At 36.0% G+C, this 26,096-nt stretch overlaps 1 protein-coding gene across 3 annotated transcripts; it reads right to left on the reverse strand.

The window, feature by feature from the left end:
• Positions 1-1,442: 1,442 nt before the first annotated feature.
• On the reverse strand, positions 1,443-26,096 carry LOC121299196 (protein FAM214A-like). Of its 3 annotated transcripts, none has more exons than XM_041226824.1 (12): positions 25,199-26,094; positions 9,969-10,153; positions 9,192-9,394; positions 8,565-8,690; positions 6,733-8,320; positions 5,689-5,814; positions 4,957-5,045; positions 4,303-4,402; positions 3,584-3,742; positions 3,017-3,085; positions 2,533-2,732; positions 1,443-2,001 (listed from the first exon to the last, which is right to left on the reverse strand). In XM_041226824.1, the coding sequence occupies exons 1-12, from the start codon at positions 25,212-25,214 to the stop codon at positions 1,848-1,850; spliced, it is 3,015 nt and encodes a 1,004-aa protein (XP_041082758.1). In that variant the 5' UTR covers positions 25,215-26,094; the 3' UTR covers positions 1,443-1,847. The 3 variants fall into 3 exon arrangements, with proteins under 3 accessions (XP_041082758.1, XP_041082759.1, XP_041082760.1); XM_041226825.1 differs by lacking the exon at positions 25,199-26,094 and adding an exon at positions 13,133-13,225; XM_041226826.1 differs by lacking the exons at positions 1,443-2,001; positions 2,533-2,732; positions 3,017-3,085; positions 3,584-3,742 and adding an exon at positions 3,768-3,864 and having other exon boundaries at positions 25,199-26,096.

Below are 26,096 nucleotides of genomic sequence, written 5' to 3' on the forward strand. Positions count from 1 at the left end.
AGGCACCATTAGGCAAAGCAAGAGACAGCAAGGCGTTATACTAAAGCCTAGAAACTCAATGATTTAATAGTGGTAGATCTAAACCACCTGAAATTTTCCACTGGGGGTTGTGACCTGTTTTTTAACATCTCTAAACATAATTAAAAAATTCTAGGATTGTTATAAATATCCTCCACTGTTAAAATCATTTATTTTTCAATGCATGTTACAGAGTGACAACATTCTACTACTGTATTCTTTAAGTGATTCTCGTTACAAAAATAAATATGGGAGCCAATTATTTGACCAGCTGTCAGTACATGTAATCACATCAGGACCAGCATTTTCCCCCACCTGTAATTGTCCTATTGTAGTTCCTTTTCTGGACTTAAAATACAATTGGAGTACTGGTTTAAACCACAACTGAAGTTTCTATAAATGTGTGGTTTTTATTAATGAAATGTTGCTTCTAAATTCACTTTCCTGATCTGCTGTAGTGGAGTCATCTTTTGTTGAACCAAAACATCACACTGAATCCAATTTTGCATGTTAGATAGCATTTAATATCTAAGGGTGTATTTTTTTGTGTTAATGTAAATCTTCATCTTGGTATCAAAACATAAATTATAAGTAACTAATTTTAGTATAAGGCAATATTTTTTTAATCAGTATTTGAGAAACAATTACTTTAAAACACAGTAGAACATAAATGTATTAAAAGGGGGTTCTTAACTTCATAACTTTCATATTATACAAACCAAATATCCTTTTACATTTAATATGTCTTTTTTTAAAAAATTAAATAAATAATGAGTATGATTTAGCCCAGATATCTTAGACAATCAGGTGCTAGTACCATTGAAGGCTGTAAACAACAGCTCTTCAGGGCCATCATCCTTTGGTTTGTAATGTGCACAGAATAATTGCTACTGTACATCATGTACAGGAGTGTTCGGATGCATTTTTAAACAGCAGAGGATCAAAAAAAAATTCTTTGTACCATCACTGAATATAATAAAAACACTTCAGAGCTCATGTTGCAGCATGTTTATGTGTTTAAGGTGGCGGTTGTTAGATTTGCCAATGTCTAATATAGACCCATATGACAAGTAACCACCTTAATTCAGTTGCAAAACACAATATATGTGCATATGTTGGCTGTTCATGTGGTTAAAAAAAAACAGAATAGAAAGTTACTGATTGACTTGTTAGTAAATAATAATTCAGTTTTCTAATATGGTAATTTATTTTTTTGATAATTTCTATCCATGCTGTTTTGGGCATCAAAATGTTACCAGCATGCTTCAAAGAAAGGTGTTAGAGAAAGAAAAGCATAAACAGAACAGCCAAGCTTTTCCAATTTGGTTTTATATATTTTATAATATATATATATTATGTATATATATATATATATATATATATATATATATATATATTAATACTTAATATTAATGTCAAAAAATACATACTGTGGTTTTACATATATATCTTTTATACTACATTATAATGCCTAACATGACAAACATCACATGTGCAGTACATAAAATATGAATTTAAATATTAAATAACAGACAAATAAAATAGAACATGTAAACACTAAAACTAGTTAAGGTATTTTTCTATTGCAACACTTCTGATAAAGTGGTTCTGTAACAGTACAAAACAAGTTATTATGATATTATTATTTTAATTTCCTGTCATCTTGGAAATACACAGTGCTCTTTTGATTTCACTTTTTTTTCTAAACTGGTCCATGATCTGATGAGAACACTGCAGCTCTTACAGAACACCAAAGTATTTAAAAAGTGTCATGAATTAGTTTAACTAAACATATGCCTTTATACAAAACAGGGTCTCTTTTACAAAGATCAACATCTCTGTGAAAAAGGAGGGTTTGCTGGAGCTTCTGTATACGATCTGAGCTCGTATGCTGCACCACTATCAACTTCCATGGATTTACGAGAAAACAGGAGCCTTATGTCTCTATGGAGGTAGATCTTTCCAGATTTGGAGCTCTGGAACCTAAAACAGATCAAACAAAAACTTGTTAGCAAATCTGACCATGTTGGATAGAAATGCTTTACACTTGTATGTTTTATCTGTAACTAATCTTTTATAAAAGGTCTTGTCTGTTTTCTTGAGGGTGTGAAAATGTTGTCAATATAAGGCACTGAAATGTGTCAGTGCAGTCATCATTGTTTTGTGTTTATTATTTTAATGAATTCCTGTAGCAGATGTTTCCAGTGTTGTTTTTCCTGTACACACCTCAAACATGTGAAGTAACAGCAGCTCTACTCTATTTTGAATGTATACAAGGAAATACGCTGCATGCAAAATTCAAAATAGAGAAATGTTTTCATTTCCCCTTCTACGTCAAGTTATTCTATTATTATGACTCAATTTCCTACAGTAATTAACTGTAATTACTTTAGTCATCCTCAGGCACTTGAGAAGGAACACGGAAAGTTACATACAGTACACCACAGTATGTTAATCAAAATATACTCAAATTTCTGTACTTGGTAGTCAGGGGTTCTGCTTTACATCCCTCACCTCAGATGGATGAGGTAGCGCAATATTCTTTCCTCTGTCTGCAGGAGGTTCTTTTTATTGACATTTCCATTCATGTCACGTTTCATGGGAATAGAATATGTCCTTTGTCGAAGGAATGTCTGGTGATTGGCTGGCATCTCTCTCAAGTCATAAATCACAACAAACATCTTCACCACAGTCTTGCTGGGGTTGAATAAGGTCTAAAAAGCATAATGTAGCAGTGTGTTAATTTCAGAGCACAAAAAGTCATCCAAATTTAGGCTAGTTGTTTTACAATGACTAATGCAGTATTTATGGATAGAGTCACTTTATGATTAGTCCTTGCAATAATAAAACTGTTGTTTTAAAACTGTACCAATACAATGATAGCATTTCTATGGACTGAAGTTGGATTTTTAGATTATTTCTTGATTTTTCTTAAATTTCTCTAACTACACTTCCCCTTTCCGACTCTGGGACTTCTAGTTTTCAAATCTGTACTTACCACTTGAATTGTTCCTGAAGGAGGTACTCGATAACCCCTTTTTCCTAGGGACTCCAAGTTAATTACACCCTAAAAATGAAAAGTTTAATATATTTATTGCATATTTGGCATACTGTGAAACCTATTTTGTGAGCATGCCTTTTATTCTCGCGAATTTCGCAAGGCACGAGAATTTGGGAAACGAATAGCTGCCAAAACAGTATTGTACTAATAACACTGTACTGCAATTCAATATGGAAAAATGGAAGTAATTTGATCCCCGATCACCTGACATCAAATATTGCCTTGATAAGTGACATTTATTGCTCACAGCATACTGTACTGTATTATAAAACTTGGACTGAGACACTACCCTGGCAATGTTTAAAGTTTCTGCCGCACATAGATGCAAATCCTTTCTGAAACGACTGACCGAAGCTGCCATTCTACCAGTTCTTTTTCCAGCATCATGCACTGGAGAATTGTGGCCCCTTGATGTCAGTGTAAACGAAAATTTCAAAGGTAAGGATATTAATGACATTTACATGGACTTGAACATCAGATGTGAAACCAATTCACGCCAATTACCTTGTATGGAGAAGGTGCATTGTCATCTGAAACACTGTAGAATGACACTTCCACTGGGAGGGTCATATGACTGGGACAAAATATTCCACTCGCTCCAACCTCTGTGGTGAAACCTTCTATGGTGCCTAGTGGCTCCAACCGATGGTTCAAGACAGATTCCTGTAGACGTGAAATATGGATTCTGTTCAACTTGGCCACTCCATTCATAGATTGCACTCAATTCTCCTCTCTTCTGGCTACACTTGTGTGTTTTGGATAACAGAGATGACAATTCTGAAGATCTATATATAGTATAAGGCAACATGATATCTGTATGGATTATCAGGTCATGGACACAAATAATGAGAACAGTACATAAGGTTTATTGGTTTACAGACCATTTAAAAATATCTAATAATAATAATAATAATAATAATAATAATAATAATAATAATAATAATAATAATAATAAATTAGTTCAAATACAGCGCTGATGAAATATTACTTTATAGCAACGATAAGGGAACTGAGCATCACCAGAGTTACTGTCCATCCATGTCTTTGTGCTAGACAAAGGACATTCAATTCTACGTGCAAACTGATGAGCCCAGCCCACTATGAAGTGCTGTTAACCTTAAGTAACCTACTGTAATTAGCCACAGTGAATCATACCAAAACAGCAACGACACACACATTTATTTTTAATTTGAGCTTATAAAACAACATGTATACATATATACCTCAAAATTCCCCAGAAGACTGAGACTTGCTGGTGGAGCACTTGTACTTAAGAGTTGTTGGCCTTGTTCTTCTTCATCATCTTCTGTTTTCAAAGACACTCTTAAATACAGAACAGATTTAGCATTTAATTCTCTCTGGTTACCCATACAGGATGTACAGTTTATTAAAACGTAATAATGCTGTTAATTGTATGTTGATTTCATACTGAACTGTTTATAGAGCCACTCTGGCATTGGCTGTAAACATAAAAGCTGACAGCAGGTGGCATTGTTTTATGTAGCTTGCTTTTGTACCAAAGCCTGTGGAATGTAATCACTGCCATATTTATCAGAAAATGCTTATGGTAACTAAACATGCTACTTCTTAGTGCAGCAAGTTCCTAAATGAAACAGGACGTGATTAGTTTGTAATTAGTTTACAGAAGAGCCAAGTACTGGTAAAATCTCAAAGCAGATTAGCACACCTTTAGAAATGAATGGCTTAACCCAACCTAAAATAAGAGCAAGCTTCCAGTTACTGTTTGAATCCAGTCAGAGCTGTATTTACACTTTAAGCTAAACAGTTCAATTAAGTAAATTAAATATTCTATTATTAACCTTCTGTCCATCCATACCAAAACTGAAATCAGTTAAAAAAAGAAAAATGATTAATACCTTTTTGTGCTAGACCATGGCAGACCTTTACAATGTGATAATGACGTAGCCAAATCAAAATATCCCGTTTGTGCTCTTCTTTGAGGAACCTACAAAAACAATGACACTTTAATGCATATATCTGTGAAATGAAAGTATGCTTTTGGAAAATTCTTGGTTCACAAAAGTCCATACAAAAAGAGGCATATTATGGACATATGACTAAGTACAATAATTTAAAAGGATCATTTAACACAAGTAAAATGTACAATTTTAAAATCATCATTCTGGCTAAACTGGTCCAGCAGGTAAAAGCATTATTATTATTGCCAATGTTAAGCTGGAAAAAGAGATGTTTATGAACTCACAAGGCAGGAAATGTCCTTCTGTGTGCAAAAGCAGTTAAAAAGTTCTGATGCCATGAGGAGTCACAGACTCCGACTGTCATCACCTGACTTGAGGGATAAAGAACAAACGCTTTCCTTTACTGCTGAAGCACATTGCATGTCAGCAGCGTGATACTTAAATATATGAAACTGGTGGCAAGCAGACCACTAAAGGGCTGCCGGACATTAATTGAGAAAGACTCATAAGTTCAAGTATTTTTGGACTGCAATAAACTATCTTGGCTTTCAGGAAGGCCCAGCTTTGATGTTTAAGTATTGAATTTATTTGAGAGTTTTTAATGCAATAACATCTCACATGTGGTTTACAGAAATGCATATCAGCTTAAACCATGAGATTATAACTCACTGGGCTTGAAAGCAGAGGCAGCCCGGTGCACGGATGGAAGGCTTTTGCTGCAATCCCATCTAAAGAGTGACGGTTCTGCTTCTTCCAGACATTGCAAGGCTTCAGGGGAGACGGCGTATTAATGTTCTGTGCAAAACAGAATAAAAATGTTCATTAAAAATACATTCAAATGAGGCATTTCGTGGTACATAATAGACTTATTTTTTCGAAATATACAAGTAAATTAACTAAACCAGATAAATTATTATGAATTATATTTAAATTGTTATTTTCAGTCAGAATACCATCTACAATAGGCTGAGCATTCAGTGATCACAGGCTCACCTGTAATTTTTTTTTTTTAAATCTGTTTCTCCTCCCTTTGCTATATAGTCTGCATCCTCCCCCATTTTTACCCAACCCTCTTTGTTTGCAATAGTTAACCCAGCAAACACTTAAGTTTGAAAGGTTTATGCTTTTTTTTTTTGCATTAATATTCTTACATGCAGAATTTCTAAGCTGAATCTCCTATATGAAACCTTTAGTCCATATGCAAATCTGAGGCATTATACATCTGAACTCTGGATTGCATTGTGTCCAACCACAGTTTCAAGCTATTGGCCGTGACTGATTAACAAGGCCTGTAAATAAGCCAAGCGGATCCCCATGGGCTGTGAAAAAAAAATCCTCCCCAGTTCAGTCCCCTGCACCTCAATATGAACTACATTGTTCCACACTTGTGCAGCAAGCATTACGTCACAATATCCTTAAGGGTTGATGTAATTAGAAGAGTAGTACTAGAAGCTTCACCCTACATGCAAACCCTTCATCCCTATTTAGTTATTTCACAAATAATTGCTTGTTTCAAAGGCTGCACTTACCACTAGTCTTGGTCTTCTCAATGCTACTTTAACAGTTGGCTTCACAGTCCTCATTTAGCACTTGTCTTGGACTAGCTACGGTTATTTTGTTAAAATCGGGGTCTGTGGAACCAGCCGTTTATGTTATTCAAAAACTGTTTACTCAGTGTGTAACAATGTCCCATTGGTGATGTAAATGACTTACCAACACATCCAAGTTCTGTGCTTGTTGAGCCTTTCCTTTCAAGTCTTCACAGGAACCTCTAAGTACAGGGATAGTAAAGGTGCTGGGTTCTTTGTTTTCATCCTGCAAAGATTTGCATTTCTCTGCTTGATCCCGACCTTTCAAATTGTTGATCTCTTTATGTGAACGGGTTTCTGCAAGCTGAAACTTGTTTTGTTCACAAACTTCTTTAGTTATTTCAAAACAATCTTTATACAGAACGTTATCTGGGCCCGTTTTGGCATTGTGTAAACTATCTTGTAATTCAGATTTGGGTCTTGTGTCTTCAAGTTTTTTGTAGGCCTCATACTGCAGGTTTAAGGAACAGTCAGGTTTATTATTGTCGGGAACATTTGTTCTGCTGCTTTTAATGTTTGTGCAAATGTGTACATCAGTGCTGTTTTTGTTAACTAAAAGTCGAGAGGTATCTTGGCACGGTCCTTGGTCTTCATTCTGACCATTAGAACTAGAACATAGTCTGTCTGTTTTATTCGGTTCTTTTAATATGCCTTCTTTGCAAATTTTATATGTGCTATTTAGCAGACCATTGCATTTGTTTTGGGATTGCTGAATTGTGTCTTGTACAAGTCTTGAAATATCCTGAACAGTTTTGGATATTCTAGAACCCTCAGTTGAGTCTGGTAAAAGAAGCCTTCTCCGTGCCCCTGGGATATGGGAAGACCTGAGCTCACTGTCAATTTTGGCTTTGCTACATAAACTCACAGGTGTGTCGGAGGAAGAGGATCTGCTCTTTCCTTCACAACTGTTTTCTGGGAAAGCACCATCTTGGGGGGTACAGTTGGATGAGGGGGAATCTTTACTGTTTTTAAATAGGCTGTCTTCTTCATGCGAACTCCAGAAGGAATTTGAGCCGAGCAAGTTTGGTTCACAGTTGCTGAATAGGCTTCCAGGGATATGTGGTGCAGTTGGATCACAATAATTCAGATGCTGGGCAATGCGTGCAATAACCTCTTGCCTCTCTTGAAGAAGGGACCCAATAAGGGGGTTGGGTTCTCTGGCAGATTGTCTAGTACACTGGCTCGCAGGTACATGTGAATCCGCCAACAACAATGACTTGAATGAATGGATTTGCATCTCGGAGGGTTGCATCTTGGAACTTTCTCCACAGCTTGTTGAACTATAGTCCAGATTATTAGGCTGCATTGATCTTACATCAGAACCATTGTTTAATTTGGAATAATACCACCTTACAGCTTTGCTGGGGGAACTGGACTCAGGTGGTGAACATTTTCTTGGGTTTACAACACTGTCTGGTAAAGGTGACCAGGTTTGTTTACTAAAAAGCTGTGGAGAGCCCTGTAGACTGCAGTGGTTTACTTCTGTGATGTCACAATGCTTAGAACTTCCCTCCTGATTCCCGATCTTCTTTCCATAGACAGTTAGGCTGGAGTGAATGCTACATTTTAAAACTGGGTAATTAGGCTGTCTAGGGAGGGACTGGACGCACACTTTCAAGGCAACACTGTGAGAAACATTGGGAACTGGAAAGATGTGTTCAGTTGGGGGTTGGGTGAAATTCCAAATCAATTCTTTTTCCGCAGCACTTATCCTAAAAGAAATAATAACAGATTCTGAATGTGCTTAAAAGGGGGTCTTTAAATGATGGCAAGTACACTGCCATTTTTTTTTGTATCCACCAATTGGAGTCTACATCAACAATCCAAAATGAACACAAGATTTACAGCAGAATATACAAAATGTTAATACATTATTTGCACTTCACGCATATTTCTTGATCTAGCATAAAAACTGTATATAACAAACATCATGATAGTATGCATTCCTTTTCTTACCTGTACAAAATATTTCGTGGGACAACTCCATGTGATGCACTTAACCACGCACTCAACTGTGAGAAGAACACATATGAGCGGACTGCCAACAGAAGGGTCTTTTCTTCAATAAACCGATCTCCACTTCTAAATGGTAAAAAAGGACACACAACGTGAAGAAGCATTGTGTATCGTCCTCATCAGGACTTTAATTAAATTGACTATCTGAAGAAACTGAAAACCAATATATGTAAATCAACATGTTAGTTTACTATATACCTTCAACCAGGAAGTTAATTCTTTCTACTATGACCCATATTTACCGAACAAAAAGGTTGGTCCTTTTTTTTATAACTTGTATATAGTATGGAGGTACATATTATTCTTGATTATGTCGAAGGACCTCGATATTCATACTGCTTTGTGTTTTGTTCAAAACCATAATGGTTCACATTTTTTTTGCTGTATATGCTTTGTAGATATTAATATGAAAACATACGTCTTGAGGAAAAAGCATTATCATTCTTTTGCGTTTTAGGATTCTGGGCATTGTGGTCATCAAGATACCAGTCTTGAGCTTTTTCCAAATAGTATGATTTGACAGATAAACTAAGAAACCACAATACCAAGAGTGTAACCAAGACTTACTGTCTGGGAACTGGCTGCAAGGTCCACCTTTCTAACAACAAAGCATCCTGTTTGATGGCAGGATCATTTACGTCATTCCCTTCAGAAGTGGAACCTTCATCACTATAGCAACAGTCTGGAAGCAGCATCACTTCAACCATAATGGGAATATTATTCCGCCAGAGAAGCACCACTTCAGACCTTGTCCTTCTGGCTTGTCGGCACTGTCAATGCAATAGACATCACACATATTTAAACAAAGTTAACAACTCTCTTGAAGTCTTTTCATGCTAGCAGACCATTCTGTGGTTTATTTTTCACAAATTACAGGACTCCATTGTGAATAATTGTGTACCAATTAATGTGCGACACACTCAAAATGCATTTCAGATCTCGGGTTACATCGAGCTTTCACTGTTTCACCTGTTTGTTCCTTTATTAACTATGTATGTGAGGTCAGCACATTAAGTAGATTCATTTTAGAGTCCTGGCAGCAGGGTTAACATGGTTACAGTGTGTTTTTTTGTTTGTTTTTTTCTTTTAAAACATGCACAACTCCCCGAACAAGTGCAAAAAGGGACGCAGGATAGTGTATAGCACAGAAAAAAAAACACTGGCTCTAAAATCACAATGCACATGAAAAAGCATGCATACTATACTTATACTTAGTGGCAAACACTTAGTTATAAAAACAGCTTTGAGGCTAAAACGTACTCTCAGTACAACTCTAAGCATTATATTTCATTGCTAAAACTGATTACACAGCTTTACGCAGTTTGTTTTGTTTGTGTAATGTACCTGTGGTAATTTATCACTGCATTCATGCCTGGTGTTAACCGGCTGACCCGACTGTGCTGGAGGGCAGTGGAGTCCTTCTGTTCTACCCTTCACAGAGCATTCTGGCATTCGACCTTCAGTGATCAACAAGGTCAGGAAGACGAGGAATTCTTCAGCATCATATTCAAAATACTCCTCAGAGACATCTGCAAAAAAACAACATTAGATTTAAGACAGATGCTTTGCTTTCAACAGAGACGTTCCACTGTGGAAATGCCAAAAAGGCGTCTACTCTAGGCTTAGGGCTTATTAACATCGGTGTCAAGCCAGACACATTTTATTATCCGAAAATCATGGCAAAGATAACTAAACTGATTCTGTAGTACAAAAATCCATGTTCTCTGCAAGCCTTATCAGAACATAAATGTTACTACAAATAGAGATTACTTTGTTTTAGAAGACAAGAGGTACTATTGCCAGTTGCAATAGTGAACAAAAAACACAGTGGACACTCCAGGTCCAAGTTAAATGATACAAAACTGGTAGATAGTCAAAGAGAATTACTATAGATTTCTAGCTGGAATCCATCCATTAAAAAGAGCTCAGACTATCTGTTATGAATAAAATCTAGATGACCTACTCTGTATATCCCTATTGACTATACTGTAGCTTCAATATGGTCCCCTGAGCTTTGACCAACAATTGCTGGATTACTGCTTTACACAAAAATAAAACACACAGGCAAGAATATAATGCTTGGCGATTTGACATGCATTCCAGCTTCTAGTGACAGCTCAAACAGCCCTAGGCCTATGCTAATTTGTATGCTTTAAGAAATATAAAAAAGTGACAAACAAACAATTAAAACAAGTATAAGTGCAAACAATTAATGAAAATAAACTTTAAAAAGAAGCAGATATTGCAAGGTGCTCTGGATAAACTATTTTATTTACATTTACATGATTGTACTGTGATGTACAGGGTGATAAAGTAAGTTTACCACAGCAACTATATGGTGCGTTGATGTGGTAAACTTACTTTCTAATCACCCTGTACATTGTGGCAAAATGCTATTTTTGCAGCAATATGAAAGGTAACCACTTCACAATCTACAGTTTGTGCATTAAAAAGGGAAGAGAATGCATAGGGAAATACAGTGGATGCTTTGTTAGTCCTGCTGTACAAGATTCAGGCAAAGCTAGCACAAAGAATTGAAATTCAGCAGTCCTCCGTGAATCAGGCAACAGCTGCAGGCATTCTTTATAAATTAAAACAAAGGTCTTGGATAGTCTGAAGCCTATTAAATGTTTTACTAATACCTAGATTGGAAGGCCTTATTTGCCTATCACAGAATTAGACATGTATTCAGTGGGACATTTTTGGCACATTTCCATTACAAAGACAAAAACAGTTCTCAAGTACTCACTGTGGAAGATAAAGATTTTCTTGATTCATTTCATTGCAAAACAATCAAAAGAGGCTAACAACATAATTTTGGAATTATATAGAAACGCCTCTTGCACTTATATTAGAAACACATTCAGTGCAAGTCTATATCTTCAGTACTTGAGAGATAAGATCTTAACATGTTCCAGCATGTTAAGATCTTATCACTTTGAATGACCTGACAGTGTAAAAACAGACTGTACAAATTGCAGTCTTGTATAACTGTGTACAGTATTCATAACAGAGCCTTTATTGAGACACAATTCCATGGAACACTGCACATAAACAGCTGATGTTATTTAAAGAATTCCAGCCAACTGGACTTGCTTTGGAGAAGTCAGCATAATCAAAGTCCAAAAGCTTTTTCTGTACTCTTAACAAAACAAGGTTTGCAAATGATTGAACACCTAGAATCATAAAACTACAGGCTTAAACAAATTTACACAAGACAGGAAGAAGTCTATTTTAAGCCCTTGGCCCAAGGAGCTCCACCCATAAAGTACAGAAACCAGGACTTTTATTTACACCACCACAGGCTGACAAAATACAGCAGGCACAAAAAAAAAAGTGTTATTTTTGTCTATAATAAAAAACTACATCTGAGCAGTGGGAACTTGAACAAGCCACTACAAAGCAGATCCAGGGATGGATTCAGGCAAAAGTGCTTAATTATATAACTTACTTCATTTCATGTATAGCGACATGAGATTAACTGGCTGTAGAGTTGTAGGAAAGATGACTTCAGAAAACGAATTCTGTCTCTGCTCATATACATACACCATTCTCATTTATTTCTCAGTAAAAGGCACTTCAACACTTTTTTTTCTGTATAAATCACCATTTGGACCTCTTGGTAAAATACACATAAAATGTGTAACAGTAAAGTACAGTGCTGGAATTTTCCTGACTAAATGTTGTGGCACAATACTTCTGTTTAACAAGTTCCTGTTCTATGTTTTAGAAGTGATAATTGTCTTAATATCAACGCAACAGGAGTCCCATTCCTCAGTTCATGCAGGTTTCCAGAAGCAAGTTCCGCTGTTGCAAATCCTCCGATGTGAACTTAATGGCTAGCCAGTGAGCATTACAAAAAAAAAAACAACGGACTTGAACGTGGACTGGTACATCTGAGTATGATTCATAAGGATATGTTTTGTAAATTCTGTGTCTATAAATATACTTTGTGTCTCATAGAAATTGAATTAAAATGCAAAGATGACTTCCCTGGTAACAGAACACTGTTTAAATAGATATGCATTATTAGACAGCACCACCAACACATGGTGTCATTTATATGGAGTCAGGCATGTGTGTGTGTGTCATGTGAATGCATGCTGCTTAGTAAAGCCCAGTGAAAAATAAACCTATTTTAATGTACTGTTTCCTTGGCCAGTGTATGCGTGACTATGCGAGTTAGCAAGTTCCAGTCAAAAGGAGATTGATTTTAGACTTGTTTTTATTACACACAGAATGAGAAGCCACTGATGCAGACAGCCATGGTGAGACTCTCCAGTTCTAAAAAGCCAAGGTTTACCAAAGTACATTAACTTATATGTCACTAAACACAGATTATCTGTACAAACTCAATGCCGACACAGCTACAAAAAGATTATTTCCTTTATCCAGCATTTGTACCAATTGCAAGCCATCAGAAAATATAATTTCGTTATTTATGTTTTCTGTACAGCATTACATGAGTCAATCTCAGCAAAGTTTTAAAAACAGTATTGAAACATTACCTCTTTTCCATATAAAAGATGAAAACTTTCTCTCACTGTCAAAAAAACAAGACCTTCTTCCCTGCTGCCTGCTGGTCTCCTCCAAAGGAATGTACACAAACCAGCCAGCTGATGCAAGCTGATGTAACCAAGATCTGGGCAGCTGGGAACGGTTAGCGAGAGGCACAACACACCCTGCGTTTGTCAGTTGAGCAGCACTGTGGCTTTCAGATGAAGTTTTCCCCCTCTTCCCTTTAGCACGTGATGAACACTCAGTTTTCCACTGGACAATGGGGGACTCGAGGATATACTGGCTCTACAGTGGTGATCACAAATTGCCTTGGCTGATTCTGTCAGGGCATTATACTCCCACCCAATGTTCTTTGTGATTTTTGTGCATTGAGTGAATTGGGTTAAAGGTAAAGCTTTCTAAGCAGGAATGAGATTAAGGGCCTGGGGGGGGGGGGATTGTAAACAGCCATCCCTTTTTCTCTTTTTACTTCAGTCTACCAGCGAGAACAGACCCCAGTAATGCGAGCTCAACAAACCCAGGGAGCAAGTGCAGAAAAAGTGTGAGATATTTACACTTGTTTTAAAGACTCAATGGCCTGTGAACACAGCAGGATATTTTTTATTTTTAGTGTGCTTGAGATGTACTTCTGTTCTTCAGTTATTTACCTAATTCAATGGTATTTTGAGAAGTGTTTAATGTTATTTTGGATGCTGAAGAAATTGCTAAAGATGAACGGTTTGACTGGGAAAATAAAACCTGAATTTCAATGAATGCTTTGCTTAAAGGGGATTACACCATAGCCATTCCCTATAGTATTTTCATTGGCAGTGATGGCATGTGTCACCCATTGGTCTCCTCTTTAGCCACTTTGTAGCCCCCTAAACGCTAAACAACTAAAAATGTAACCTGTACAGCAATATATTTAATGACATAGTATGAGTCTCACCAGTAGTGGACTGCTCAGTAGTAGAAATTAATATGGTCAATAGTAACTAGAGAATAAGTTAACCACAGGCACAGACACTATACAAGCTACTACAAGAAAAAAAATAAAAATAAAAGACCTGGGTTGATTCACTTCTGAGAATTCAATCATGCATAACATTCCTCCGTCTCCCATCGTCAATTCTATATATGCCAAAATCAGATATGATTATACAAAATTATACAGGTATACAGGCACTGTTAGAGTAAAATAGCTATTTGGAGCTAAACCTTCGGCATACACGAGCGATGAGAAAATATTTCTTTGTGTATGCTGGATGTTTCCGTGTTTCCAAAAACACGGAAATGTGTTTCCCGGAGCAGACCATGGTTCTACTTTGAGAAACATTTTCAAAAAACATTTAGCCTTTAGCCAATCAGGAGACACACTGTGAGCAAGAGTCGTCGGTCATGCAAGATGGTGACCTCTACAAAATTGTGATAATTTGAGCATCACTCATTTAAAACATTATGGTATGCTCCTCTCTCCTCAGTTTCGGATCCACTCCCTTGTCCACACGACTCTGATCCTGTGCTTTCCCCTTCTTTTACAAAGTTCTAATGCAATTAAGTGCCGCACCACTCAGTGCAATAAGGCTTTCCTCCACTTTTGGAGCGTGCAGCAGGAATTCTCTTGTGCTGCTTGAAAAAGGGCTTTAAGAAAAATTAAGATATAGCTTACGTTCAATGTTTTTTTTTTCTGAAACCAGAATATGGAACAGAAATTTGCCATCTTTACTCGAAGTCTGTATATTATTGATTGCTTTCATGGCTGTTACTGCGTTTGCCAAGATATTCTTTCAAGTGCCGTTACAGAGAATTTGCATTAGCTAAAGTAATGAGGGCTTTGCCAACACTATCTCTGCGATTACTAGTTACTCAATACAGCTATCCCTTTCCACCAACATATTTGACTTCCGTCCCCAACCCCCCCCCACCCCCCCCGGGGCCAAACCAGGTGGTGTTCATTGAAGAACAGCTCTCATTAATGAATAATACTGTTCGAGACACATGACGCCCAAATAAGATTACAGAATTAGTTCTTGCTGTAGAAACTAGAAAATACTGATTTGATTTTTCTTTTCATATGTTCAGTGTGTGTGCTTGAGGACGTTTGTCAAGATGACCAAACAGTTACAAGCACAGCAATTCGGCTTCTGAAATGCAAGTATGCATGACATTATCAAGGTTATACATAGTTATTTTGAAAACAGTTTTCCTTGTGCATTTGTTAAACTGGACTGATGTATAAAGTGGCAGATGTATACTTGATAAGAGAACAAAGAATCATGACTGTTTTACTAGTGCTCATTTGCCTGCCTTTGCATGTTTTAAAGACACACGGACACTATAGTTACTAGTGTTAGTGTGTTTGTACACCAAAGGGCAGTCCATTGTGCTGTTGGTAAGAGACATAAGTGAACAACAAGCTTACATTACACACAACAATAAGCTGAAGCCTGCAGAAACTGGTTAAAAAAGTGTCAAACAAAAGGGACTGACACCCCTTTTCAGCAGCCCTAAATTAGGGTTTAACCTTCCTGAATTATTATTTTTACTTTACCTTCCACATTTGTATTAATCTTTATTTAAATAGGAGGTTTCATTCAGATTACAAAGGCAGGCTTGGTCAAGGAAAATACCTTGAAGCAAAAAATTAAGCCAGGTGGAAAAGTTTTAAATGACATGCAGTCAAACAGCTTCTCTGTTATGCTGTAGGTATACACTATGCTGGTTCTAGGCTTGTGTTATTGTCGTCCCCTTTGGCCATCAGCACTGCTGGCCTTTTCAAGGACTGCAAGCCACACTGTATGGCAGATGTATCATTCATGACTCGCTCATATATTCTGAAAGTAAAACTATTAAATCAAATATGCACATGTTTAAATAAGTCTTTTTTTATTATTAAAATGGAACAAAATAGCAAGTGGTCCCAATTACAATTTTTTTTTTTTTTTATAAAAAAAAATAGTTTTTCCCTCTGGTAATGCAGATAAACTATTTCTTTATCAGTTGTCTTTAACCCAGGCTGCCATGTTTTTATCTCCCGAGCACAGGCAGCTAACTCACCCGATTGGGCTCCAAGGTTTAGTTGTGTCACTGTTTTTAAGCTGCATGCTAATAATGATGCAAAACTCCAGTAAAATGTTACATGACTGAACTGGTGGAAACTTCAGTTTATTTTAGTTCTTAGATGCCATTTACTCTGGAATAAATAATTGTGCCCCTGATTAACTGTAAAAATTACTATATCTCTCACTATCTAATCGATTATCAAAAAAACAGAAGTCCTCTTTTTGAAAATCTCCAAAAATCTGCCTGTTTTTCTAAACTATTTTGATGGCCAACATATCTCTTTCCAAAAAAGCTTCAAAGCAGAAATGGTGTAATATATTAAACAGCTTTCTTATTTGCCAGGTAAAGATAAATGCATTGCGTTTGGTTTTTAATACAGCTTTATGATTATGTAAGCTTTTTCAAACAGGCAAACCATTTAGAAATGGCGAGATATAAATGTTGCAAGATAATCAAAGAAACCCAAAAGTGTGACCTATAAAATGAATGGATAGTGCATTAAATCTTCAGTCACTTGATTTACACTATAAAAACTGTGAGCTGCAGGCACCTGCAATGTACTACCTGTAATGTACTACTAGACTTCCATATGCCAATTGTGCAAATATTGCACTTTTGTTTAAGATTGCAAATTTAAAAACACAAAACTACCAAGCTTTTGACATTTGAGTGTTAAACATACAATAATGAAATGTGTGCATTTCAGTGGTATAAGAATTTTATTAACAAAATAAAATACAAAAAAGTACTCGACTGGAATACCAATTAAAATAAACTCACACAATAACAGTGCTTTGTGTACATGTCTTGTCCTAGTAACCCATAAGCAGAACTCAATTTCTTTTTTTACTGCTCGTACTGATTGGCTGTGTAGTAATGGCTTCCAAAACTGGGTCACAAAGCAATGCTGGCAGGGTGTCAAAGATCCATCTTATTAGGTGCAATCCAGACTGTGTGTCCTGCCTAGCGGATGGAGAAAGTTATCAAAAGGTCTGTTCCTGTTTTTGTTTCCATCTGTAGCAAACGTCACTCAGTGGCTCTGCTTTTCACAACTAGAAGGCAGCTCCTAAAAACATTTACAAATTACATAACAAACAGGTGTATTTGTGAATGCACAGACAGGAAAATAATAATAATAAAAAATGCACCGTTTTTCAGACATGTAGTTAAAACTGTCCTCTTCCAAACCAGTTTGGAACTTGAACTGGCTATTCAGAACCTAAGAAAGACAAAGTTAAATGTACTGACTACTCTACGTGTGTTTATGTAAAGTCCATTTATTATTAACCTTTCTAAGGCAGTTTCGATCACTATACAACAAGTAAAAATATGGAATTCTCTGATGTAACCACCCTAAGCTACATGTATTCTACCAACTTATTCTTCACAATATTCAAAATTTACTGATGCTTGAAGCAAGAGCAAATGCCCAATTTAGGCAAATAAATGTGCCGACTAATTTGAATTAGGCAAATTGTTTTTCTTATTGAGGTCACGCATTTGGGATTATTTCTACAGTACACAGAATCTATGAATAGATTGAATTGATCTTCACCTCAAAATTTACATCACCTTCAGTGTGGTTCACACAGTGTAGTAATGTTGCTACCAACTTTTTAACCTTCTAATAAGGCCTTCTAAAATATGTTTGAGTCTGACCTTGCAGATAGAAACTGCTGACACAAGGCCTTCGTTCAAACATGTGCTGAAAAGAGGGTCACAGTTCAGGGTCCTTTGGGCTCTGAGAATAGAAACTTCTGTAAAACATTTGAGCCCCAGTGTTGAAGCACGAGACAAATACCTCTGGAACAGAGCGCAGACAACAGGACACTATTTACTCAATCCCTGGATCCAAGCATATTGTGAAGTAGTGAAGTCCTTGACATGAACATCTCAAGTTACCTACTGCTTAACTAAAGCCGATGTATTCTCTCAAACTCTGCTTGCCAAAAATAACCCCACTCTTCTATTTAAAGCCACATAGACATGTCATTTTACATCATTCCTAGGTCAACAGTGTTTTGAGTTTAAAAAGCAATGTGGACAACAGATACAACCAATAAAGTGTACTAGGGTTTGTGATGCAACCCTAATCATAGAATTCTAATATTTTGCATTATAAAAAGAATAAATAAACACAGAGCAATATTATTACACTACTCAGTTGAATATATTTATTTTCACTGCAAATAATCTTTTTTCAAAATTAACAATGGATACCTATTTATATGATTTATGTCATATGTAACTACTAAAATTCTGTTACGTTTGCTTGCACAACAGATTAATTACATTAACTACACAACCAATTAAGGTTGAAATGCTAATGATACATACCAAAGGTTAAACATTTAAGAAATTCTGAAAATAGACTATGTACTGTAAGCTATTGTATTGGGTATTTGTAAAAATTATATATATATATATATATATATATATATATATATATATATATATATATATATATATATATATTTTCCATCGTGTCAACATAATGTTATAGATGAAGTATTCCAGTCATTATATTCGATGACGACCGAAATTAAGAGACGTAATTGAAATATGCCAGATAAAGAATGAAAGTCAGTTTTGTAAGGCCAGTACTGTACCTGCAGGCAAAACAGTTCAATAAAATGTGTCAGGGTGCTGTAAACAAACACATCTGAAGTCATCAGTTGTAACAGAAACCACAGAAATCTAAAATTGCTCTGAAAGATCTCTTTAGCAGGGGGCTATTGGTTCAGTATCATTTGTATACAATAAGCTGTTTCTGCCCTGCAGCAGTCAAATAATGACACAGTATTATTAAAGCAGAGGTCACTTGTTACCGAGATAAAGTGCACTCCTCAACGTAATGTCAAAGGAAAAGTGACCTACATAATAGAAACAAGACACAAAGGAATAGCACAAGCCTGTCTCTGCCTTATGCATTAGAAAGAGAAGATTAATTGGCACCAAATCTACTGGATTTCAGCATGTTAACTATCAGAAGTCAGACAAATGGACAAAACTACAAACTTTGATAAATAATTTACCAGATATAACCAAATGTGGGTAAATACTGCACAAGATAGTTGTTTGTTTAGTTGTTGCTGTTTAAAACTTTAGTTCAATGTTCAGGTACAATTTAAATAAGTCATCATTCAGAGGTCACCTACTACAATAAGAGAGTTATGGATGTTATAGGGAATTAAGCATTATTTTAGTACTACTACAACTTTAATAATAATAATAATAATAATAATAATAATAATAATAATAATAATAATAATAATAATCTATACAATGTGTTTATGCATGATTCACTTCATGTGAGGACTCCTTTAAACCTAGTTGTCCTTCTAAATGTATGGCCTTCACTCAACTATTCCACGGTCACTGGAATATAAATACACTAACACCTGAGGTGCATGAATGATACTGGCACAGACCAGCACATTCATAATCACTGCTTCTGAAAAACAAATAGCCTGGCTGGATTTGTAAAAGTGCTGGGGAGAAAGGAGTATTGGGAACAAAGAGACGGCAAGGTAAATCATTGAACAGGCACAGGAAAATGTACCAGTCAATTCAGCGAATGGGGGGTTATTTTTAAATGTCAGATCCTATTAACCGATTATGAATGCATCACTTTTAGCTGCATTTACTCTGGTGTGACAGTATGCAATTAACAAGGTGAGATACATAAAACCCTTTTTAATAATATGACACAGTCTGGCTCCTTTGTGAACCTGAAACAAAACACAAATGTAACCCTTAATATAAAAAAAAGTACAATGCAACAACAACAGCTCACTGTTACATCCATGTTAAAAAAAATAAATAAAAAACAGCTATGAACATCCCAATCATGATTAGTATGATCACCAAAAACAAACAGGACTGCACAGGTGGTTACATATTACAATGACAATTGAAAATGTATTCTAAAAGAATGGTGATTGTAGCCATCAATGGGTTAAATGAAAAAAGGGATAGAGAATGTGCTGTATTATGATGTCATCTATTTTCTTTGTTCATGTCTTAAGGCACATCACAGAAACAATAAAAAGGCCAGCAAATCATACATTCCCATCATCTAAGAAACACAGCACCCAGTACACACCTTCTCTGTGCAGCCCTTTGTTTTCATTGTAGACCATACTGGACCCCTTGTGTAAAGAAGTTGCCTCCTGATTACAACTAGGCTACACTGCACGGATCTGAGGGCTCCAGGTGACTGCAGTGGTCTGTTCTGGCTGCATGTTCCTTTACTGCTATTGCTCTGAAAGGCGCACAAGTCCTTTTTTTTTCCTTTTTAACAAAAGGAGGCAGATTCAGAACACACATAGCAACAGCTCTCGAATCCCAATTGGCTGGGAGGCGGGTTTATACTCCTTCACCACTACTGTTTCCTGTCTGTTTGGCAGCTGTAAATGTGTTCTTTCTTCTGCTTCAGTGAATTCAGCTGAATATAGAAAATGAAAGTGCAGATCAAAACAAAGGACCAGAGCTGTGTGTGCTTATAATGAGCCACATTAGCAGTTGTGCATCAGATACTCATGACAAAAAAGCTAAGTTAGGCTTCTGAACTTATCAGTCTAATAATTAACTTTCTGAACTTTCGGTTTAAAATAAACAAAAATCCTGCTAAAAGCAAATACCTCAAATTAGTTTGCTCTAAAATGAACCGGAGAATTGAAATGTACATTTTGCTAACTTACACTATTCCATACTATTTCAACACAGTGGCATGTGTTACTGTATGTATATCTGTATCAGGAGATAGGCCTACACCAATATGTTCATTAAATACATTGTTTGGGATGGTGTTCACATGTTTTTGAAATAAAGTCATGTTTAAAACAGGACACTTTTACACGGGCACTGGCACTGGTTTTAAGAATTGACAAGGGAATTCCTTTAAAGTGGTCCTACTGTAACTGCATGCTGTACGTTTACATTTTCAGTAGGAAAAATGTCAACTTTTAAAACATAAAAAGCTATATTTACCAAGCTGTTGCTCCAGTTCAAGTTTGCTCCATTGGCATCTATTGAGTTGACTCTTACTAAGTTTGGGAAACTAACAGCTTTGCATTCCACTAAGAATAAACAAAAAATGACTACATCTGGACCTATCTATTTTGAACAAGCATACATTAAGCCAAAATTAAATAAAATTAAAAAAGCAAAAAACTGCTTCCTTCCCTTTTTATCTGTAACCACAAGGTTGAAACATCCTTTCAAAACATGTATTGATCTGCGACTCTCTTTAAAACCAAGATGAACAACATTAAACAGTCTCTTCAATAAAAGGAACAACTATTAGAAAGGAAACATTTCTCAGACATTTCTGACTGCAGGTCAATCATGAAGTCTACAGCTATGGCTAAAGGTTTTGCATTCCCTAGAATTTTAGGATTGAGACTAATTAAATATTGTCAGTTTTTCATGAAGTATATGAAAACCTGCAAAGTGGTATGCAATTCAATATGTTGATATAACATTTTTCAGCAGGTTTCATTTGACTTTAAGAAGCCAAATTAATTAATTCTATAGGGTGATGCAAATCTTTTGGCCATAGCTGTAAATTCTGGCACACTCCTGGACCATATCCACTCATTAATTACCAAGAAATAAAGACTAAAGCTAATTCAGATACAGTATGGTACCACTACTTGAGGCAACTTTAACACTTCCTTGTTAGATTACCAGCAGCTGAGAATATGTGACATCTGTTTTTGTGTGTGCGTGTGTGTGTGTGGTGGGGGGTGGCTCTTACTCCTGTGTCAAAACAAAGCCATGCATGTACACTGTTCATCTCACATGCAGCACCTGCTACAATTTTCTTTTGAGAGCTTCAAGCTCCAAGTACACACACAATGTCCTTAAATACAGGAAATTAGACCTCCACTGTTGGACCACAGACCATAACAAGTTAAAATCATAAAGCATACAGTACAGTGCATAACATTACACAAAACTGTTTATCATGAACATATTAAATACAATACTAATTTATAAGAAGCCATGTACTGTGAAGCCATATACTGTATTACCTTCTCTTTAATAAAACAACTGTTGTGGGCTTATTTTGTCATCATCATCATTCATGACATACAGTAGACAAATGAACACAGAGTATCCTTTACTTCCCAGGTAACATATTTAAATGTGTTCCAATAGACTTGTTTTCATTGAGACTTACAATATGTGAGGCACAAATGATCTCCAGACAGAGCTATCATATATAAAGAACCCGTCTAGAATTAATTATAAACAGTCACTTAAATCAAATTGATTGAACTACTGAAAAAAAAAAAAACTTCAAAACGTGGCTTGTACTATAAAGAAAATAAGAGACCTGCTCTCCCCATATGCTGCAAATCTAAAGTGCTTAGGTAATGTTTTGCAAATATCTCCTAGTCATATGCATCAGAGTGATACATGGTACTGCCCAGGAGATGAAGATCTTCTATTATGTACAAACCAATTACAGCTTTACTTTAATCAGCCATTTCATTTGGGGATCAAGAATGTTGTAGTGCAAGTCTGGCAAACACAGCGAAGCTGCTTTTTAATCTAAAAAGTGCCATAGAAACAGTCCTCCGGCCAAGTGCCAGGCAGTGAAATGCAGCGAAAAGATCATTTCATTCATTAATCAATCAATCAATTTATTTTTAATACAAATGAGTTTAGCATTATTTTGACACAAGACACTGTTTGTTATTTCTGATTCTAACAAACCTACCGTTAATAAAGTGTGTTTTAACTCAGTTTAAAAGACATAAACATCTAAACATTTACACTGAGATAAGTGCTCACGTTTTTAGCAGGTTTGAAGGTTTGATTATGATAGGCTGTATCTGAGATCAATTATTGTATGTCTACCATTTTTTAATAGACAGAGCCACTGAGGATCAAAATGTAGAAAATGTGAACAGTCCTATTTTTACATTAATTTAAAAAAGCTGTAACCTAAAAAGTCATAAATTCTACATTCCACCATGAAGAAACAGCAAAAGAAACAAAAATAGTTTCTGAATCCAAGAGACCACAGCACATCGTGCTTTAGGAAACATTCCGATTTAATTATGAATTTGTAAAGTACTAGGATTACTGTTCTACGATAAATGAGTCAACAGCATTAGGCTTCATACCAGCATCTAACATTACCTGTAATACAGGTATGTCATGATCTGATCCTGTATAGGGTTGTGCAAGTAATCATAAGGGTTGATAAAGCTTAACTGACATCACTGTAAGCAAACACTGCTATAAAAGGGGTGAAGCTTTAAAAGCTATACTTATATTTAGCTTTTAAAGCCTGTAGACCTATCTGATCCTTGGGTGTTTGGATATATTTGCTATGAAGGAGATGTAATTATGTCTCTAACAGATACCTTCAGCTTATGAATATTTTACAGAAATCCAAGTATCTTATCTCATTTTAACTAGTCCTGGTGGTGAATTAAATTAGTGTGTTCCATGAACATCAGTATAAAATACATTTTAAAATGCCACAAACAAACATGTGTTTTTACAAAATAGGCCTGATGTATATTTGTGGGGAACACATGCAGTACACAGCTTATACTGTGTCATTAAACATATGAAGAGCAACTCTGAATCTACAGTACATAAGATGGCCACTACATGACAACATATTATAAAATGCAATGCAGTTCACTGGCATTATGCTTAAAAAGCTTTATGAAAATGTAGGTTCAACTGGAAACTTATTTGTGAACACAAAGCTTCCCCCAAGGGCATAATGTAATGGGAATGACATCTCTAATCAAACAGTTGGTTTGTAAATATGAAGTAAAATGGATCTGTGAAAAAGAGTGTGGTTTGTATAAATGATATGGCCAGAGGTTTTTAAACACTGTGGCAGTGAAAAGGTTCTTCTTTACCGGACAATGGCTGCAATGGAACATAAAAGCGAAGGCTGTTTTCCAAACGTGAAGATAAATTAGACACACATTCTACTAAAACAAACCATTTTATAATGCATACCTAGTACCTAATACTACAGTAGAACAAAGTAATTTACAGATTGTGCATAAATGGTTTTCTTCAACATTCTAATGTTTATGGCTCACAGCAGAATTTATCAGATGATCTTGGGCCTGGTTCCATAAAAAAAAAAAAAAAACATATGCCTAAACAAACAATGGCGTTGCACCCAAGGGAACCCATCCCGATAATGCTCCAGTTCTTAGGAACTAACCACATAGACTTGAGACAGCTGTGACAGGAAAAAGAAAACTGTGAATAGTTGGCACCAGTTGTAAACCAGTGTATGTTGTTTTTATTATTATTATTATTATTATTATTATTATTATTATTATTATTATGCACGGATCTTTATCATACATGACATCATAGTGGGCAAAAACCTGTTTGAATCAAGAAACTTTGAAAAAAATTATATATATATATATATATATATATATATATATATATATATATATATATATATATATATATATATATATATATACAAACAAGGTACTGTACTGTAATAGCCTGCATCTAAACATTCCAACCATGTCAATTGAAATGGTCTAGTAAATCTGACAAATACTTTAATAGCTTTTCAACTATCTTTTGTCTTCTAACGTGCACAAATCAAATATTGACCAAACCCCAAATACAATAAGTACATCAAATAAAACGCCATTGTTTTCTCTCAAATGGGTGCATTTCACTGTGAGCCCTTTTAAATATGTTTGTACGTTATCGATTACACTTGTATGTGTTTCGTATTCCGATTGTAACTTCACTATTACGGATGATGACTTGAAACAAAGACTGAGTTGTTCACATACTTTCAGCTGCACAGTTAAACAGCTGCAAGACCACTTTTTTTTTTCACTCGTCAATTCCTTCGAGTAGCCCAGGGAGGTGCTTGGTTTCCAGTGGTGAGACACGAGACACGTCTCAGCGACAATAATTAAAACCTGTGAAAAACAGCGGTGACACCAAACGAGGTCAATCTTAAAACAGAAATAAAGTCTTTATCCACTTACCTCGATTAGGCTTCATGTTCGTTTCTCTCGGTGGGTTGCCCTCCAAATCTCACGAAAGCGACTGTCTTCTTCAAACTGTGGAATTCTTGTGTTTTTTTGTTTTGTTTGTTTGTTTGTTTTTGGTGGGTCTTATTGTCCTACACTCAACCTGAATCGCAGAAAAACAAACTCTTTCGATACGATCTACTACTTCTGTCTTCTATCTTCTCTCCAAAACAAACACGTATTCATGTGTTGTTGCTAACCAAACACATCCACTGCTACCATACCAGATAATATCCCTTTCAGTAATTAGCTAAACATGTGAGATTATTTTCATCACATAAAAAAAACACTCCAAGTTTGCTCACAAAACAGTTTTTTTTTTTTAGCTTACCTTCTCCCTTCCTATTCTAGCTTGCCACCTACTTCAGCCCCCGTCAACCAACCCCGAGTTATTTATGTACAGGTATGCGCTTCTCTTACGAACTAAAGAGCAAAGCACTCACTGTACACAACACGAACCCTTGTGTATCGAGAAGAAAGCAATGTTCGGTTGGTAAAAACATGCCTCCTTCTTCTTCCTCTTCGTCGCCCTGGTGGTATATCATCTCTCCTCTGTTCTCATATTCAGTTATCTTAACCTGCAGCTGTCTCAATCTAATCATCGAGTCTCGGTTTGCTGCCGACACTCAAACGACCTCAGGTGTTTAGAACTAAGCTCGGCAGCCGTGGGCAAGCCTTTAAAATAAGAAGTCATTTAGTTGAAGCTGTACTCCTACAAAAACAGCTGATATAAATAACACTGTCTGGTCTCTCCTACCCTGCTCCGACTGCGGTAAATATATGGCTCTGCCTCTGTGGGCTCCAGTTACTCTACCGCTTGTCAAAACAGATCAAGGCAGACTGCTGAAGTCAC

This window comes from Polyodon spathula, chromosome 24, assembly GCF_017654505.1.
Source record: "Polyodon spathula isolate WHYD16114869_AA chromosome 24, ASM1765450v1, whole genome shotgun sequence".
In the NCBI taxonomy this organism is placed as follows: domain Eukaryota; kingdom Metazoa; phylum Chordata; class Actinopteri; order Acipenseriformes; family Polyodontidae; genus Polyodon; species Polyodon spathula.

Coding starts and splice junctions, on each gene's coding strand:
- LOC121299196 (XM_041226824.1), bottom strand. Junction 8,321..8,564: donor CCACGAAATATTTTGTACAG/GTAAGAAAAGGA, acceptor TATTTCTTTTAG/GATAAGTGCTGCGGAAAAAG. Junction 3,086..3,583: donor ATGCACCTTCTCCATACAAG/GTAATTGGCGTG, acceptor TTTCATTTTTAG/GGTGTAATTAACTTGGAGTC.